The sequence below is a fragment of the Gossypium raimondii genome, chromosome 12 (assembly GCF_025698545.1).
Source record: "Gossypium raimondii isolate GPD5lz chromosome 12, ASM2569854v1, whole genome shotgun sequence".
In the NCBI taxonomy this organism is placed as follows: Eukaryota; Viridiplantae; Streptophyta; class Magnoliopsida; order Malvales; family Malvaceae; genus Gossypium; species Gossypium raimondii.
This window is the reverse complement of record NC_068576.1, coordinates 33,733,345-33,753,940: the sequence shown is the minus strand read 5'-3', so window position 1 is coordinate 33,753,940 and position 20,596 is coordinate 33,733,345. Positions and strand designations below refer to the sequence as shown.

The window sequence follows — 20,596 nt, the reverse complement described above, 5'->3', positions numbered from 1 at the left end:
AAGAGAGAGTAAAAATCCGATTTTTATTTATAAAATTCCAAATTAGACATTTTTAATCAACGGTGATGGCATAGGGCAAGCAGAGTCTTGAGCACTTCAAATGAAGTTCAAGTATTGTTGGATAAACTTATAAAACAATTGCCATCAGAATCAACGTTAGATGACTAGAGGTATGGAACATAATCCCCATATTGGTAAACCCCACCTTTGAAAACCAACAATGTGAATACCTCTTATTGCCCTTTGCTTTTTTATGTTTGCCTTGGATGCTCACAAGGGTTTTTTTGGCTTTAGGTCCATTTGTCTTTTTACATATATATAATAATACAATATTTACGATGGTCTATAACCTCTCTACAACCTTTCACACGAATAACATTAATGATATTAATTAAATTAAGACTCAATTGATATTTATATTATATTTTTAATCTATTAATTTTAGTATGCCAAATAGTTAAAAAGGCTGCAATCATTGTGTTCTATATGTAGCTCAACTAATTGTCACTTTCTTCTATTCCCTCTCTCTCTCTCTCTCTTCCAAAATGTTGGAGAATTAAAACCATGAGCATTATGAAAACAAAATCATCCTACTGGATTGCGAAATTTTATATTGGTTAAAATATGTAATAAACTTAAATTTAAATTTTGTATTTTTATTTTAGAAATTTAGTTTCTTATTTTTTATATTTGAAAATTTAAGTCTACTTATTAATATTGTTAAATTTGTTGATGTGATATTTTGAAAAAAATACTAACTCGATAGTCATGTAATTAAAAACTGACATTATAATGAACTTTAATTTAATAAAATAATTTTAAAAATATTAATAGTTGAGCCTGAATATTTAAATAAAAAGTAAAATAACTAAATTCTTAAAAATAAAAGTATTGGGATAACATTTCAAATTTGTGACAAATACAATGACCTATGACATTTTAAACTTTTATATTTGTTTGGTAATGTAATATTATTACGTTTGCATTTCAAGCATTTCCTTGAGATGGTATGTCACATAATAAAAATTAGGTTAGTAGAATTTGGGTTAGTGAACCAAGAGTGGTCACGTATTGTTTTTGAATTAACGTTGTAGGAATCGTGGTAAGTAAATTAATTTGATTCAGTGGTTAAGTGTTTAAGTTGTGTGCTTGAGGTTCTGTGTTCAATTTTTTTCCTTAGAAAATTCTTTATTAATTTTGATTCCATACCTGATTTGGTTCGTAAGGGTTATCTTTAATTTTTGTTAATTTGCTGGCAAGAATAAGTTTACTAGTTCAATAGTAAGGCCTTAGCTTACCCTTTGTTTTTGCCATTCCTCACTTTCCCAACTCCCCATTTTCCACTTTCTCCATTTTGCTTGCACGTCTGTTTTTCTCTTTGGTTACTGGGAATTTTCTTTTTACTTTTTCATCTCTCTCACATTTTTCTTTGTATTCTTCACATTAGTCCCTTTGATTTTTCTTTTGTCGCTCCTTTTGTCTTCTATTTTGTTACTATTCTGACTGGTGTCGTCGCTTCTTCTGGATTTGTTACTGGTTGTGTGAGATAAGAGAGTTGGTATGATCGTCGTTTTTTCTTTTCTTTTATAAAGCATTATTCGTTTAGGGTGCTATTATATTTTGGTTTTTCTAAGAAGGCTGTGATAGATGGTTGAGTTCAGTTATGGAGATTTTGATCGTTTTCTTTCGTGTAATTCTGTTTAGGTAAAGGTTGTGATGCATATTCCTCCAATGAGTTGAATTCGATAATCTTCTTTTCTAGGGTAAGTTTCTAACGCCCAAGTTTAGGGGCTGGTTGCGAAAATTTAGTTCACAAAGGGTCGAGTGCCTTATTGCTATTGGTCGAATGCTAGGGAAGTTAGGGTTGAATCTTTTTAAGTGATCATTACTTGTTTAATTGTGGATGCCATATGGGCAAATTTTGGTATGTTGCTGTTCTGTCAACATCCCGAAAGTATTCAGGTGTGTGGCGCTAACTCAAAATTTCGTAAAACAGTGAAAAACCGAAATTGTCGATGCTACACGATTTTGTTTCTAGTCGTGTGGCAAGCCATGTGAGCCAAAAGGGCATGTGTTCGGCTGTGTGGCCCACACGGGTTGTGCCAGGTAGGGTGTGTGGGCCACATGGGCATGTGGGCCCATTTTGAATAAGTTTAATTAGGGTTGAGTTTTGGATTGCATATTTGAGGTCAATGATTACATAGACTCTGACGAATGATATTTATGATTGATCGATCAATGTAATCTTTTGTTCTGTTATGTGTGTATATTTTCTGAATAAATTGTATATATATGTGATCTATATAGTATTAGTAGCATGTGACATTATGGCGAAATTGATTTGTGATTATTGAATTTGATTCTTTTGTTTTGTAAAGTATGGAGTTTTATGTCTATTGATTTTTGTTTATTATAAGGTTGCATGATCAACTTGCTAACTGTTCTAATTCTGTATTTGCGTGCCATGTCACATTGTATGGGGTGCGAATGATATAGTAAGGAGGAAGTTCTGGTAGTTTAATGACCTGCACTATCTAGTGGTTTAACCACATATATTTGTTCTAGCAGTTTATCTACGACTCTGATGGCATTGGCCACAATTATCTGTTGGTGTGTTTTGGATGGATGAGTATTGGGGAACTCTATTTGGTGTGTAGCGGAGTTGGGTAGGAAATTTTTGAAAAATCTGCATTATATTTTTTTTTTGAAAAATACTGTATTGACATAATCATGCATTCTCAGTTTTGCTCAATCGATCATTATAAAATTCTCTGTGATATTCTAATATGGTTATTACATTATCTGTACTTATGCTTGAGTTAAATCGCACACTGAACTTCATAGCTCACTCATTTACTTTATCTCTTCAAGTAATCTGCAAAATTAGGGATCGGCAGCGTCTCGACAGCTTGGATTGGGTTTTCCTCGCATAAGATGGTTTAATTTAATTATTAATTAAAATTTCAAGACTTTTGAACCTTTGAACTAATTTTGGGACTTTATTTTCGGTTTTTAGTTTTCTGTAGGATATTAGTTAAATCATTTAAATAATTTGTCTGATTTCTGCTAATCAAAGTTAAATGTTTGATTTTCAAAATAAAATAAGTTATGGATTTTTCCACTGCAAAGCAAAATAAGCTATTGGGATTTCAAAAAGATAAAATAAGTAAAATTAATATGCATGTTTAAATTGGTTGTTATTGGTGAATGTTCTTTTGTTTAAACACTTATTTGGCAACGACTAAGTTTTCTAGGAATGAACTGAAACGTGTTTTCTGCAAAATTATCAACACGATAATATACAATGTTTTTGAAAGAAAATAATTTGTTGTTTTTAAGTGGGTATTGTAACTTTCAAGATCTGACCATAACATCTAAGTTGGGTTTGAGGTGTTACATAATAATTTCACAATCTCAATAATATATAGATCCTGAAACATATGATATAATCCTTATATAATTTTACATTCTAGACGAAATTTAAAATTTTATACAATTTTGACGATTATTTTATTATTTTAATCAATTTCATTTTTTTACTTTGCAAAAATAAAGTGTAATTCTGTTCAAAATTTATTATTTTTTATTAGAGTACATTGCAAGTTTTAATATAAATTTGTATATATTTGATTTTTGTGAAAATTTTGGTTTAACTTCCGATTTCACAATAAAAGCTACCAAATTCTCTAAAATAAACAATTAACAGGTCATATAAATAAATTATTGTAATTGGGTTCAATTGTTCAAATAAAAAAACTAAAGTTCAATAGTTGAATTTAAATATTAAAATTAAGATAATTAAATTTCATAAGTTATCGTAATTCTATGAAATCATTTGTGACTAAAAAATATGAAAATAACTAAACTTATTTAAAAAAAAAAAAACAACGACTATATCTTACATTTTGCCAATCATACACTAGAATTATACCTCCCAGCCAAATGAACCAAGCAGCAAGGGCGTTGCCAAGGGAGGGCAAGCAAGGGCCTTGCCCCCCTAAAATGGGAAGATTGTAGTTTATACCTTCTAAAATGTATAAAATTATAGGTTAATACATAGTAAAATTACACTTTGGCCCTTCTAAAAATGATAAAATTTTGATTTAATCCTTTAAAAATTATATATATATTAACTAATACAATGATGAAATTATATTTTAGTTCTTATAAAAATATAATTTAATTTTGGCCCCTCCAATTTTTTTTTTTTTTTTTTTTTTTGCTTCACCATTAACAAGTAGGTAATGTAACCTACTCAATAATGTACCAAGTAATCTCCCATTCCAATAATACTATTACCGAAAATAGTCTTACATTCCTTAAACCCAAAGTTACCCTTAGTGTTATTAAATTTTGGTTTCATAAATTGTGGGGGTCCTTCATTAAATACTAATTAATCATGTTAATTAATTGATCATAAACTAGAACTAACAATAAAGGTTAATTAATGTGGTACACATGATACACACATCAAGAGATTGCTTCATTGCTAAGAGAACATCAAGAAGCATCCCTAAAGGTGGCTGCCCTCTTCTTTACAGCTTATCCTATACCATATACGTTATAGTAATGTGCATGTTTCTAGCATGACAACGTAAAATACCAAAGAATTTAATCAAATTATCACTTAGAATCATAAAAAGTACATACACATATATATAGTTGATGATGATATATATGAGAATCATGATTAAGTTTTTTTTTTTTTTAATTATAAGGGGATAGCATGGTATAGTATAATTCTTGTGATTAACTTTCATAAACTTTGTTTTAGCCTAATCTAAACAAGATTGTTAGCAATTTCCGATGCATGATAATCAATAATTAGCTTAGGTCACCTCAAAAAGTGTTATTGAAATTGGGTGTGTGTGTGTTCTTTTGAACCTTTTTTATATTCTTTACCCATGCAAATGGACCCAAGGTGGTTTTCTATGGCTATACCATATAAAAAAAAGTATAATTTTGCAGTCAATCCCTGTATTTTTTTAAAATTGTGAAATTTAGTCTCTATTTTTAATTCAAAGAATTTGATTCTTCTAATTTGTTTGATTAGAAAATTAGGGTTTAATTGATAAGATTGTTAATGAACTTTCGTTAAAATTGAATATATGGAATAGTGGCAAAGCCAGGGGGCTGGCAGGGGCTCTTACCTCCCTGAAATGAAAAATTTTCTATTTAGGCCCTTTATAATTTATAAAATTTTAAATTAGTAATGAGAAAATTGTACTTTGCCCCCCAAAAATGATAAAAGTTTGGTTTAATCCTTTAAAAACTGTAAAGATATAGACTATTAAAATGGTGGAATTGCATTTTTACTATTGTAAAAATATGCAATTTAATTACGTCCCCCCAAAAAAAATTTCTGGCTTTGCCCCTGATGTGAAATTCTAATATCCAAAGGTTTAAATTAAAAATGAAAATTCAATTGATCACGCATATTCAAATTTAAAAGAAGACAATGAATAATATGATTTTATCATGTATTAATTTTATTATTTGATCATTTTGTAAGGGATTCAATAGACTTTTTTTTTGAAGAGCCAAATGTAATTTTACCATATATTAATTTGTAATTTAATCATTTACAAAGGGGTTGAATCACAATTTTTTTCATTTGGGGGAAGGAAGGGGCCAAGCCCCTGCCTATCCCCTTAAATTCACCTATGCTATCAACTGAATTTTAATTTTTAAATCAAACAAAGGGACTAAATTTCAAAAGTTCAAAGGATACAAGGACGGATAGCAAAATTAGACCTATAAAAACTGGAAGTTATACAAGGATCCGACCCCAACAAAGATGTTTTTGAAGAGGAAAAGCTGGCAAATATGTCTAGCTAGCCTTTAGCATATATCATTGTTGTTAAAAACTATATAATATATGTGTGTATATAACTGAATCCCTCACTCCAAGGAGGCTTCACCAACACAAAAGAGCTTACCTTCAATTCCACAATGAAAAGTTGTTTATCATTATACTTTTTCAATGGAAGGTTGATTTTTTTATATATATTATTATTATTAGAGCTTCAAAGAAACAAAAAAAAATAAATTAAAAGTGTACAACTTTTATAAATGGGCTTCCATATCAAGAAGATGCCTTAGCTCAAACCTGAGGTCTTTCTCTCTTTTTCAATTTCCATGGAATCTGCTTTCAACTGTTGAGGTGACTAAAGGAATTTACAATGGCAGGTCCATTCCATGGGGGTAAAAATTTATGATAAGGGCAAAGCCACTTTCCTTTGCATTTTGCTTATGTTCTTTCCCTTTTCCCCCAATGGACCACTTACCTCTAGTCTCCATGCACCAAATGCTTGTTTTTTTAACTTGTTAAAAGCTACTTTTATATCCCCAACAATTCATTGAGATTTTGAGCGATTAAATTTGAGTCTTATTGTGTGGATCTATTCCGATTAATAATTTATTCTGATTAAAACTACAGTTCTGTTCTAGAAAAACTTATCGAAAGAATCGGGCTAAAAAGAACAAAATTGGGATTGGCTCTAGTTTATGGAGGGCAAGGTTTCCAACAATGTACTTAAGACATCCCTTAACCCCTCAAAATGATTCCAATATATGGATAAGGATGAAAAAATATTCTTTCTGCTCCTTCAATGCTTTTTCCCCAGTCGTGGTTTTTAGAGCAACAACAAAACCAATTTGTTTCTTCTTCTTAACTTTTCATCAGCCGAGAAGAAAAAACGTGATTAAACATACTCAACCAATCTATAAGATTTTCAATGAGTTAATTAAGTTGGTATGCTGTAGGTTTGACAAATACTAATTCAAAAAACCACAAGTGTTGGTTTAATAACAGTGCACATTGCACTTTCAAATGCAAAATGTTGGGGTGATACATTGATTTCACCTTGTATTTTAACTGCTTGCATTAAAGTCATAGATCATCGAAACTTATTGAATCGAGTGATAAGAAATTTAATATTATTTAAGGAACGTCTCAACTTTAAATCTTATAAACAAAGAAAACAATATCAAAAATACCCTATTTAAAGATTTAACTTGGCTCGACTTCAAATTTGTCATAGGATACCGTTGAAAGTAAAACCTAGATTTCTTTTAATTCGGGAGTTTTCTCAAGTTTAAAAAATGGAAATACCGACAATAAAAACCCAATATCAATGTAGTTGAAATCAATATGTATGCGTATAGGATTATATAAGCAATGTTTGGCAGGGGCGAACCAGAACAAACTATTAAGGGGCCGAATGAAATTTTAATTTTTTATAGTCTATATCTTTATAATTTTTAAAAGATTAAATCAAATTTTTTATAACTTTAAGGGGGGCAAAGTGTAATTTTACTTTTACTAATTTAAATTTTTTTAAAAAATTTAAGGGCCTAAATAAAAATTTTACATTTTAAGAGAGCCGGCCCTTGCCAGCCCCCTAAATCCACCTATGATGTTTGGGACGCGAAGCACAATTTCCCATGAATGACAAATTAATTCTATGGTGGGAAAATTTTCTTTTAAGACCATCCTAATAGATAATTTCTACCATAAGAATCCATCATTAAAATAAACTGTGGGACTAATAATCAAAATAAATCTCAAAAAAAATGTAAATACGGGACATTGCCCCTAAAAATAGAAAAAAATACTATACAGTCCGTTAATGATGGATTAAATTATAAATTAATGTATAATTAAATTATTTTTAACCCTTTAAAATAATAAAATCATACATGATAAAATTATATTTTAATATCTCAAAAAATTATAATTCAATTCTAGCCTTCCGGATTACTACCTTTTGTTCGCCTCATACATGCATACGATGAGCTGACATCATCAAGCTAGGTCTTGTTATATATTTTCGGTACGTGTCCGAACGCAAGATCATGGCCTTTCATTCTTTTAGGCCTCCTCCATTGGTTAAATTCCCTTATGGGTCCTTTTACTATAAGCCCGAAGCAAATTAGTCATTACACAATAAAAATAATCATTTTTATTTTCTATATTTAATTTTTTTAAAAAAAATTGATAATTTTGTGAACATTGATAAATTAATTGTACGATGATTAAATTACCTATTTCAAAAGTTAATCGTCTTTGAAGTTGGGTTGGTTATGAGATGTTCGAGCTTGAAATGAGCTATGAAAGTGTTGAAGTTGATACTCGAAACGTTTTTCAATATTAAGTTAGGGAGAGAGACTCAATTGGAGAAAACTTTAAAAAAAAAACAAAGAGTAAAGGAGAAGAAAATGAAGATCAATTAGAAGGACTAATTTAGTATTCAATAAATAATACAAGGACCTGCCAAAGAATTTAACATTCTCACTATCCCCCACATTTGTGGCACCATTCAGACAATCAGTCACCTCCGTTTGATTGAGCTTCTATGAATTTTGATGATTCGATGATTTCAAAAGCAGTCCACGTGTAATTTGTACACTTCAGTAAAGTTTCCTGATTAGTAACTATTTTGTAATTTTTTTAAGTTGAGTGGCTAAAATATTTTAGTGACTTTGGGTATAATTAACCTCTTTTTACATTATAAGATAATTAAAATTTTTGAATTGTTGTCCAAGACAACTTGGAGGGATGGATTGAGTTGGGTAAAATTTCACATAAAATTACATTTTAATCCTCTCATGTCTTAATCATTGCTTAAGATCAGACTCACTAACTAAACTATCGCCTGACTGTCTGTCGGCTTGTCACCATCTTCAACATTGACCCCAAACTCCAATTAACACTTTAAATAAATAAATTATGTATTAATAATTCTACAAATAGGACTTAATTTAATCACCCATTTTTTTCTGTGTTTTTTCTCCTCTGCTCACATGCAACATGGCTTTTATCATTAATTTATATCATTGTGTTTTTTCTTTTTTCTATAATAAAGCAATGAGTTTTATAAACTAATCATGTAGGGGTCCAATGGTACAACACCCATGTGATCATATTAACAGAGGGATTAAAAATATTTTCATTTGGGTTTAAGAAAAAATCATCTCAATTTATTTTTCATCTAACATAAAAAAATAGAAACAAAATATAATGCGTACAAAAACCTACATAATGTTTGAAGGGATGCTGATATAAAAACCAAACCTTTATGGAACTGCTGCGCCATAAAATCCATATAACATAAATAATCAAATTTGTAGCAACAATTCATTCGGTTCTTTACCCATAATCTTGTTTTTTGCCTTGGTTGTTCAAGTGTACAACAAAGGACAACTTAGAGAGTAAAAAGAACCCAAAACAGTTGATTCCCACATCGGAAGTAAGCTGTACATAGCCATACAGTTTTTAGCTAAAATGTTTTTGGTTTTTGATTTGAAACAATAGGGACCTAATGGTACATAATAGACAATTAGCTTTTTAAGAGAATCACAGGCAAAACAAAAATTTCAAGGAAAACAAAGATATCAGAAACTAAAAATGCATTAAGTTACGGGCGAAAACCGGGTATCATTATCAGCACCTCCAAGCTGAAGCGGCGATTAGTTCACGTCTCTGCCAACAAAGAACGAGCGATGACTGCCTCTTCTCGACGTGGAAACCTCTAATCGGAGTTCGTTGAATCAAACACTCGGCTTGAGACTCGGTGAAGTTACTGAAAGTTAATGGAGAGAATCCGGATTGTATAAACAAACTCCTCCATGGAGGTCTTCTTTCAAGAGACCGATGTCGACCCAACACGATTTTTTCAATGCTTGGTTGAAGGAAGAACCTTTCAATCTTTTCCAAGGCATCAAGGTTCATGTTCACCGCATCAAGGGACTCGAGGAGGCCGGAATACGATTGGAGTGCATGGATTATATGGTGAGGGAACGGGACATCAGTTCTGTCACAACCTCGGTCTAACGAGACAACAATCTTGGGCGATAACTGCTTGACAAAACGAAGGACCAAGGGCAAGATTGAAGGGTAATTGGAAAATGAACCGATCGGGAGATTAACAGCAATCGCTTCGTTTTCACCCAAGTGCAAAGGCAACGGCCAAGAACCCGAATTCAAGGCCTCAAGGCTCATGATTTCGATATCAAAATCCATGTTGATTTCACTAGCATAATGCTTAAGGTTTTCGATTGTGAAGCCGAGTTCGATATCATCATGACTTGAAGGTGAAGCAAAGGCAGTGATTTTCATAGAAGGTGCACCACCATTTCTTAAAACAAGTTCTTGTATCAAAGAAGCCCATTGTCCACCATAACCAACATCGAAATCGATTATATGAACCCTATTACACCCTTCGAAAACCTCGAGTAACGCTTGATTGCAAGTAAAATTCGCGAACTGAACGATCGGAGATATCTCGGAGAACGATTTGTAAGCACCAATCTTGAATATCATGTTATAATTGGACATAACTGATGTATTGCTAGTGTTCAAAGGAAGTAATAATTGTAAGGCCTCCTTGAAGTAGAAAGCAGCTCTTATAAAGGGCTTACCTACAGGGGAGAGCTGGTGATTGAGCCGCGCCAATATCCCTTGCGCGAGTACCGGATCACCGGTTTCGATCAGCTCTGCGGCCTGAATTAATTGATCAATTATCGCCTGCTGAAGCTGCTGGTTCGCCAGATCATCCGTAACGATTTTCGGTTTCCCTGTAATTGGCCTTTGCTGAAGCATTTGGATCTGTTGTTGCTGTTGACGCCTTAGATAAAGCTCCGGTCCCGAACCCGAAAACGGTCCACCGGAGTTGAATCGCTTCGGCGGCGGAGGCGATAAAAGGCTATGCTCTTGCAATTGAGCATACGAAAGGGGTAAGAACATGGTCGGGTTTTGTGTAAACCGAGCTTGATTCTGGTTTATTATCATCTGCGGATTGAAAATCTGTGGCTTTTCATCCATAACCTGAAGGTGTGATTGCTGTTGTGGAAATACACCCGGCGGAGGAGGCGGCAAAAGACTCGGCGGATTTGATGTCACCGGAAAATCAGAGCAGCTTATAGGAGGGTCGACGTTGTTGATCAAGCTAACGCTACTAGTAATGGAATCGAACCCGAAACCATGGTCCACCATACCAAAACCAGCATTGAACTCCATATTTTCCGACCCACCACCGCCGCCGCCACTTGGTGGTTGAAGAATCTTGTTTAACCCCATGGAAGGGTCATCAATATCACCCATAATTAACCTCAAAATGGACTGGTCTTGATTAGGAGAACCAGACAAAACACTCTCCCAATCTTCCATACCTAAACCACATTTTCCTACATCCAAGGACTGGCTTGTATTGGTGGTGGCAGAGACAACAGTGGTGGTGGCTGCCACACCGGCTGTATCCGTGGAGGCACCACCACCGCTGCCTCCACCGCCGAGAGAAGAAGACAGTGTTGAAGAAGGACTTGGACTTCTTTTTCTTCTGGTCTTATTATTATTATCAATGGGCTCACTGCCCACATAGCAACAATCTCCTCCCTTGTTCTGCCACTTCCCTTCTTTTTGGTGGTGTTGATGCTGGTGTTGTAATAACAGTGATGAATCTGAACAAGATGATGTTGAAGAAGAAAAATCTAAAGCCCCCTTCCCTTGAAATTCCTCAAAGGATAGGGGCATGGCCTTCATCTAGAACAACCAAAAAATAAAAAACACCCAAAACCCAAAACTTTCCTATTGATAAACTTTCTAAAAAAAAAAAAAAACAACACTCCTACCATGAAAGGCTTAGCCTCTTCTTCATCTTGTACCTCAAAGACTCCATTTTTTTTTATTAGTACCACAAACACACCATTTTCTTTTCTTTTTTTTGCTTGTTGTTTGAGACTTTGTAAGTAGTAGTACTATGGGGTTTCCTTCTGTATTCTGCTATGGATGCGTGCAACATATAAAAGTGGTAAAGTGCCCTTCATCTTCTTTCTCTCTCTACTTTATTTTTTCTGTATTTTTTTAAATTTTTTTATGTGGCTTTTGTCTGTAGACGTAGTTATCTCCCTGGTAGGGTTTTCTGTCGTTCATTTAAGCCCTACTCTCACATCCACCGCGCGTGTATACCAGATGTTTCCTTAATCACTCCATTTTACTAGGAAAATATTATTAATGGTTATCGAAAAGAAAAAAAGGAAATTATAATTAATGACCCCTCAATGAGGGCTTGGTTGTAAATCATATGCCACTTTTTTTTCCATTTATTTTCAATTTCACCTCCCTCTCGATTTCTTTCTTTTTCCTCTTAATTTCTTTAATAAAAATATTGATTAAAATTTTAAGGTAGTGTTTAATGCTTTTCCATGTCATGATTTCAATGGAATATGATTTCTTAAAATATAATTGATTGTTAAGAATCTGAATGTCGGAAAGCTACTTTACAACAATTTGTATACATTAAAAAATATTAATTAAAATCCGAGAAAATTATAATATTACGTTTGGTTCATTGAGTTTTTCTTAGGAATATGATGATAATTTATGAATTTATCATTATTAAATAATAAATAATATTCATTTATTTAATATTTACAATAACTTTATTCTTAACAAATATTTGGATTAAATATTTAATAATGAAAATTAATTGATAATTTTAAATTATTTTTAATTTATAATTTTAATTGAAAGAAAAATTATTTCAATTTTGTCTTATATATATTTTTAAATGAAATAATGCACATATAAAATTATGAACATATAAAACTTAATTTGGAATAAATTAAAAAATACTTGAAACCACGTTTTGTTTTAGCTAAAGGCTAGCCATAGGAAAATAAATTGATCTCAGGTTTTGCTCCAAACAAAACTACAAGTAATTAAATTATAGGAATGTAAAACCATAAGTGTTCTAACCCAAAATTCATACACAGCTTAAATGGAACAATTCTACCCATAATCTACAAAAAAAAAAAACCCAAGCATTTCACTCAAAAAAGTGCTAAATCAAATTACTTGCAAAGATTTTGTTGAAGTAATAGAGAACATCATGTAGCAGGAAGGAGACAATAGCTTCTTCTTTTTATGTTTATTAATAAATTAATACCTAAACCAATAAAAATAGGGTTAAATTTATCTTAATTTTTTAACTTTCAAATTTAAATATGTATGATGTAATTAACCTTTAATTATATAAAAAATCTAATTACATAAATAAAATTAAAAAATTCATATAGTTTATTTTTAAAATAATCAATCCATTTTCAATAATAAAAATATTATAGAGGTTTTGTACTAGTAGTTAGATTGTATTTTACGTTCTCTATTCAAAAATTGATTCTTTTATTAAAATTTCATTCATTCCTACGGTTAAAAACAAATCTATATACATTAACATGAGGTACATATAGCACGCTATGTGTCACTATATTATGAAATCGTCAACAATGCCAGCTTTGAATAATATAAATGGATGAAATTTTAACAAAAAAAATTTACTTTACTCTTTAATTTAACGTAATGATTAATTTATCCATTTTTTAAATAGAGAAAGCAAAATAAGTCTATACTATTTTTACAGCTTCCAACGTTGTGACATGCTTCTTATAGGCACGTCGAGATTTTTCCTTTTCTGTTTTTTATCGTTTTATTATAAATATTTTATTTTACATAGACCAAACGTGAACTGGCTCAGAAGTTAGATTTGGTTATTTAATCAAATTCCCTAAAATACCCTTGTCTTGTCCTAAGAATTGGGTCTACATTTACTTGGGTGATGACAGTGATCGCTGGGAAGGACAATTTATGAATTTCGGTTGAACAGATCCTGTTTTTGGCTTGTTTTTCGAAACTGAATCTGACGACACAAGATGATAAGAGTGGCTTTTTTAAGGAGTTTTTTTGAAAATATCGAGAAAGTTTTTAACGGTTGAGATATTTTGCTCTAATTTTATTTAGATTAAACTACATTCAAAGTCATTAAACTATTAGTAGGTTTACGTTTTAGTCACTCAGCTTTAAAAAGTTATAAAATAATTATTAAATTATTCAAAAATTTGCATTCAAGTCATTGGGTTGTTAAAAATTTTTCTTTATAATGATCATGAATTTACGATTCAAAATTCAAATAGCTTTCTTCTACAATATTTAACATTAATTGTCGGATCAATTTGGATCTAAGTTATATTATTATACTCATCAATGGGTACTGTCCACTATACCAATTGTTGAATTATTGCTTGAAGCTCACTAGCTAGACTTTAAAAAAATTAACAATCTAATGACTTAAATAAAAACTTTTGAATAGTTCAATGGCTTAAATGAGAACTTTCGAATAGTTCTATGACTATTTTGTAACTTTCTGAAGTTGAGTGACCAAAGCTTAAACTTACTACTAGTTTAGTGACCTTGGGTGTAGTTTACCCTTAAATTTATTTAATGACTATTTTCAAACTTTTATGATATTTTAATAATTGAATTGGTGATTGAACCGATCAGACTATTAATTTTCATTTTGACCGGTTCGATTATGAACTAGCACTAAATAAATAATTATAAATTCATAAAATTTAAAAATATTAAAAAAATATAAAATCGATTCAACTACTAATTTTTATCTTTATTTTGATTTTTCCGATTCCAAACAATTCACTTAGATAGTTTAACCCCTATGTTTGGATTAGTATATTAACCTATTTTTTTATCCAATTGGTGTGAATGATATGTGTAATCTAGATCAAACAACAATCCCTTTTAACTTATAATCACGTTAAATTTCAATTAATTTAAGGGTCGAATCAAGTTCAACATTTAAATAGAGGCAAAGCTCTTTAGCACTATCTTCTCCATTCACAAAATTTAAGAGGGCATTGAAGGCTTTACTATTTGACTGCTAAAACGATATTTTATTTTTTCAAAAATTTATAATTAAATTTCGGATCTAAAATTTTCTAGAATAGTAGAACTTAAAGAAGAAATATTAGTTGAATTTCAATGGCACTCTCTCTTTTATTTTTAGTAAGTAAATGCAATTTTAAATTTTGATACATGCCATAAATGGTGTATATGTGTTTTCTATTTTGATATATATTATAATTTTGATAGTTAAATTTAATATTTTAAAGTTTTAAATTTAATTTAAAATCTTCTTTACTTATTTAAAAATACACTATAAAAATCAAAAATATTTTTATAACATCAAACCCACGTTTATTAAAATAAAAAATATTTAACTTCAAAATTATAAAATTAAAAATTAAAATAGTTAATTGAGATTCTTTAAATTATAATTTTAAAAATAAAAATATATTTAATAGTTTAAAAGCTTAATATATTGTTAATAAATTAAAAGGTTTAATTTTTATTTTTACTTAATTAGAATTTTTACACTAATATAATTTTTTCAAAAACTATGAAATTATAATATAATATAATTAAAAACAATTTGACCCAAAAATTTATTTAATTTGAATATGTCTAGTATAACATTTTTTTTCTTTTGAAAACTTCCATCCAAAATTAAAAGAAATTTAACTTGTTATTTCTCTTGAATCACAATATTTGGAAAAAGGAATCCAGATTTTTAGTGTAACAAATAGTTTTGTTTGAAAAGAAGGTTAAAAGATATGTGTGACTGCCTCTTAAATTAAAAATATTATATACATACGATAAGTAAAGATAATTTTGTGTGTGCAATTAAATATGTATAGAAAATTGAGGGATCTAAGGAGGATGTAAGAAGAATTAATTCCTCTTAACTAAGATAATTAAATGTTTTTCGGTGGATAACTAAAGTTGTGTGAACTAATAAGATTATTTGTCCCTTTTCTTCAATCATCATAATAATAATACAAAAATATTTCTTGAATGGAGGCTAACAATGCCAATCAAGCCAATTAATCAATTATTTTTAGCAAACAGTCACATGATTATGAAACTAAAATAATACTTTGGACTAAATGATTAATGTGAAAGCATATATTGTTGATACAATACTCAACAAGGAGAGAATAGAAGAGGGAGAACGGTTGTTGAGAAGATCGGTTCATCCAGTTAGGACGGAAAGCCGGAGGTTATGGAGAATGGAGGTGGAGAAAGTTTGAAGGCTGAGTAGAGATACCGTAGGCTAAGTATCTTTTTCGAGTCGATCCTCTTTTCATCATTATTAGGGGTATTTATAGGCAAGGGTCCCGTATAATATGGTGTTAACATGTTCGACTTGCTATCTAGCCATCATTACGGAGTGCGTGGTAGAGACGTCTTCAATGGGACGAGGCTGTCTATGGCAGGACAAATCCTGCCGTCCATTCTAACTCTTATGGGATAACGCAATTGAGCTCACGTGATGTTTAGTGACCAAACGACTTCATGTTCCCAATAAAGACTAGCCCATTTGTTGCCCGACTGGTAATCTTTTGGGGAGGATGATTTCATAGGTGGCCTCTGATCACTCCTCGGCGTCCGTGCACCGGGGCTAAGAATCAACAAAAAAAATCAATAATAGGGCAATATACAACAAGTGTGTTAGGTCAAGTTGTAATATTTTTAGTGTTACAATGGAATACTCGAGTATTCCAAGGATCAAACCTAAAAAAGTTCAGGGACAAAGTAATTCCTAAGTAACAAGTATGCAAAAAAGAAGTCTAGCTAACTACTCATTAAGTTCCATATTATGACAATTCATGATTAGGGTTAATTATGCTAAAAACTACTTAACACTGACGAGGACCAAATTGTAAAATAAGCAAATTACACAATTAACAATTAATATTTCAAGAAACACAAGTCATCGGTTGACTTCCATTTTGTTGATTAGTCTTTGGATTAGGGATCTAAAAGGCTTAAACTTCTAATTGGCTTAATTTTACCTCTCGGTCACCATTTTATCAAATTAGATGATTTAGTCTAATTTATCTCTCGACCTCACCCAACTAACTAAGGATAAATGAATTGATGCTCAATAGGATCTCCTCTCGGTCTCACTTATCTATATGTTCCCTTAGAGGTGTCAATTCTAAGTTTTGAAGTTTATTAAATTTAGTCCAACTTTTATAATTTAGTCCTTGTACCAAAAACTAACCAAACAACATTTCCATCAACCAACCACCATAAACTTAGTTACCTAACATCATTTCCATGCAAACAACAACCTAATAAACAATCAATTCATACATTAAATTAAGCACAAAAGTAAGGTTTAAGAAAGCTTAGTGATTTCTTGATGGTTGCTTGGAGGAGAGAATGTTGGAAACAATGGGAGCCACAAATACTATCAAAGATCAGATTTTTGTGCTTTAAAAGAAAATGAAGCTAAGATATATTAAGAACTTAGGATGAAAATGAAAACACAAGGTAAAGTTTGAGTACTAAAGTGTATATAACACCTAGCTACAGTAACAAATAACTAACTAATAGCTAACACCACAAAAGCTCTAAACTAAAACCCTAAAAAATGAAGAAGACAACTACTACTTAGCTAAAAATTTGATAAGAAAGTAAAAAGCAAGCAACCCTTGGGTTCTCAGCCAAAATTGGCTTTAAACTTCTTATTACGACCCAAAATTTTAGACCAAAATGCCCTTGGGCATTGTATTTTGATTGGTGTTGGTATTGGAAAAAATTACCCCTATAGTCAATTTTTTCCTCGTCATGCAGTGGTATCACGATACTTAGGCTTCGGTGTTGCAATACCCCAAACAATATTAAAATTGGGAGTCTTGGGGTCTTGATGTCGTAATACCCACCCTTGGTTTGCGATATCATTGAAGTTGACCTCAATTTTCTTCACTTTAACACTGTCAGGGGTAACTCGACCTCCATGGCCTCAACCTCACGATACCCCCCTCTGAATGATAATTTCTTCGAGTTCGGGTCATTATCGACTTCCTACACTACTCAATCATATCATTAGGTCCCCCATCGCACCATTTGGCCAATTTGGGTCTCAAAAGGGAATCAAACTAATAAAAACCAATTATTAATGATCGAAGTTTAAAAAAGCATCAAAAATAAATAAAAGACACCTAAATTGCTTGAGAATAAGCTCCTTTCGTGTAATGGAGAGCCTAATTTAACATATCAAATTATGATAGATCAAACTCCCCCACACTTAAGTCTTTACTTGTCCTCAAGCAAACAACAAGACACATGTATAAAATACGACCCTTGGAATATATTGAACAATAACAAGCATGACATTCGAATATTAAATTTGTACCAGATACATCTCACATGCAACTTAAGACTAATGTTTAGATAGCAATATATCGAATTCACCAAGTTAAAAAACTAACAAACCTAGAGGCTATTCAAATGAATACATATTTGATTATGTCATCCATTAATATAAACTATATAGATACATAGTAGACACAAAATGCAAATCAAAAGCATTCCTCAAGCTAAATATAAACAAATAAAAAAGATTGCGTAAAGGAAATGTTTAAGTCACATAGGTCTTCTAGGCTTGTAACATTTAGAGGCTTAGGAAGGTTTAGATTTCAAACAAAAAGATAGGTCAAAATGGTTTCAAGCACTAGAAATAATAAACCACATGACATTGTTCCCTATTCATCCCTAAAGTAGTCATTAAGTTCAGCTCATTATTTCTCCTTCTCTTACTTTCCTTATCTCTCCAAAGAATGAGAAGATATTGATTAATAATTGTGCATACAAAAAGCTAGCTAATACTTATGCATTATGAAATGAAAATTTTCTTTTAAGCTCGAAAATGATTTTTGTTTGAGTGTTTTCTAAAAATTTTCACTCTTTCACTCACAATGCTTTTAACCCTCACATTGTTTTTATTCACTCAAATTATATATATCATTTTTTATGAGTACACTTAGCAAAATTCTATATACATCCTATCAAATAATCTCTTTTTTTTCTCTCCAGAATAATTTGAAACCACCAAAATGTCCCTACCTAACCCTCAATATTCATGGCCCAACGTCTATTTCATAGTGCATTTTAAGATCAAAGACAGAGAAGGGTTGAGTTTTTAACTCAATTTAGGCTCAAAGTTTCAAAAATATAGGTCAACCAAGAAAAGATAATTTGAGGCTCAAATCATGGGAACTAGGGATAACATAGCATAAAGGTCAGCCATTTAAGCTCTTGGTTAATCAAACAATGCTCGAAAGTCAACAATACATTATTCAATATCAACAACCAATAACCAATTGCCAAAATAGTCCAAGCATCGTGCAATAGTAATAAAAAAAAGAAAAAAAAAAGGGAAAAGTTTTGAATCTTTTTGAAATTTATGCAAAAATAGAAAATATGCAAACAAAGCACACAAAGGTAAAATCTATGTACACCCCCCATACTTAAATTACACATTGTCCTCAATACGTATTCCTTAAACAAAAGTAGAAAGGATACCGGACTTCCCTGAATATCGTGAGCACTCATCAATGCAAGCTAGGGTCGTCCACCTCGTTGAAGCTTAAATTTGTAGTGCAATTCTTGAATGAGTGGCATGCACGGAAAATACAAAAAAACACATGCAAATAACAAAATAAAAACAAACAATCCAAATCCAAGTTCCATTCAAAATAATTCAGCATTAAATAGTTACATTCCATATAAAAATAAAGACTGCAAAAAAATGTAACTAATCTTCATCATCGGAGTCCGATTCCAATTCCATTATATGCTTCCCCTTTCCCTTGACTACATCTCACTTGTAGAATCGATAAGGTGGTTGGCTATGTGACTCATCCTCCTCATGGTTGCATAAGACTACCCCATTGGTTAAGGGACGCTGGGAGCGAACGCCGCTTCCATTGCATCAGCATAGGGCTCGGGGTCTTCTTTTCCTTAGAAGGATGCAACTCGTGGCTTCATCAGCCAATATGGATCATCCAACCCATGTCTCGCCGCGTAATGATCAACATACAGCTTCATCGTTTCCATCATCAGAGTGTTGTATCGCACCGTCCCTAACAACTCGTCAAGTTGCATTTGTATGCCTCCGAAAGCCTTCTTTGAAACGACTTCCTTCAGAAGGGCAAAAGGCATCTTCGTCTTGTGTTTCCAGTGCTAGTTTCACTCTTGAATTTTTTTCTTTGCAACTCTTTGAATTGATGGAGCATGGAGTTGCCTATGATGCTGTGAGTGGGGCGATGGAATTGCTTAGTTTGTTTTATAACCACCCCTGCTTTACAACATAAATTTGTAGTCAAGCGTGGAATACCAACCTTGCCTCCAGGCACACATCACAACATCTTTACGATGGGGAACATAATGGCTTGATTGAATGCAAGAGGAAATTCTTTGTACAGTTCTTGCTTCCACTATTGGATATGGTGCCTTGAGTATAACTTAATATAATGTGCTCTAATTCATTTGGTGGCTGCTCTAGTATGTGCAACCTAGGCTCTTTATTGATGGACATTTTAGCAAGGAAATCAACTCATTTATTCGCTTCTCTACAGATGTGATCAATGTGTACCTTCCATTTCTTGCAACCAAGTTCTAATATGCTTTTCATCAGTTCAAGTCTATTGTTTTTTGCCTCACTCGTACACACCATTCATACTACTACTAAATTATCGCATTCGAATGAAACTTTCCAAAAGCCCTGATCCATGCTAGCTTCAATCCAACATATATGTTCCAAATTTCAACTTGTGTGATTGTATAAATGCCTAGGTTCCTGTTGAATCTTTCCATCCAAGTCCCATGGTTATCTCGAAAAATCCCTCCGCAACCATCTTGTAAAATTATAAGCTAATACAATGATAAAATTAC

At 31.8% G+C, this 20,596-nt stretch overlaps 1 protein-coding gene and 1 long non-coding RNA gene across 2 annotated transcripts; one reads left to right on the top strand and one right to left on the bottom strand.

Annotated features, from left to right (window-relative positions):
• The first annotated feature begins 1,306 nt into the window (after window positions 1-1,306).
• Window positions 1,307-2,377, top strand: LOC128035575 (uncharacterized). The gene is made up of 2 exons (XR_008192049.1): window positions 1,307-1,558; window positions 1,705-2,377. It is a non-coding gene; the product is annotated as an uncharacterized LOC128035575 (long non-coding RNA).
• A 6,687-nt stretch (window positions 2,378-9,064) lies between these two features.
• LOC105763721 (scarecrow-like protein 6) lies at window positions 9,065-11,826 on the bottom strand. Its single transcript, XM_012582049.2, has one exon. The coding sequence runs from the start codon at window positions 11,540-11,542 to the stop codon at window positions 9,446-9,448; it is 2,097 nt and encodes a 698-aa protein (XP_012437503.1). The 5' UTR covers window positions 11,543-11,826; the 3' UTR covers window positions 9,065-9,445.
• Window positions 11,827-20,596: the final 8,770 nt, after the last annotated feature.

Excerpts from the sequence above, each read along its gene's own strand:
- LOC105763721 (XM_012582049.2), bottom strand. The coding sequence starts at position 11,542 with ATGAAGGCCATGCCCCTATCCTTTGAGGAATTTCAAGGGAAGGGGGCT.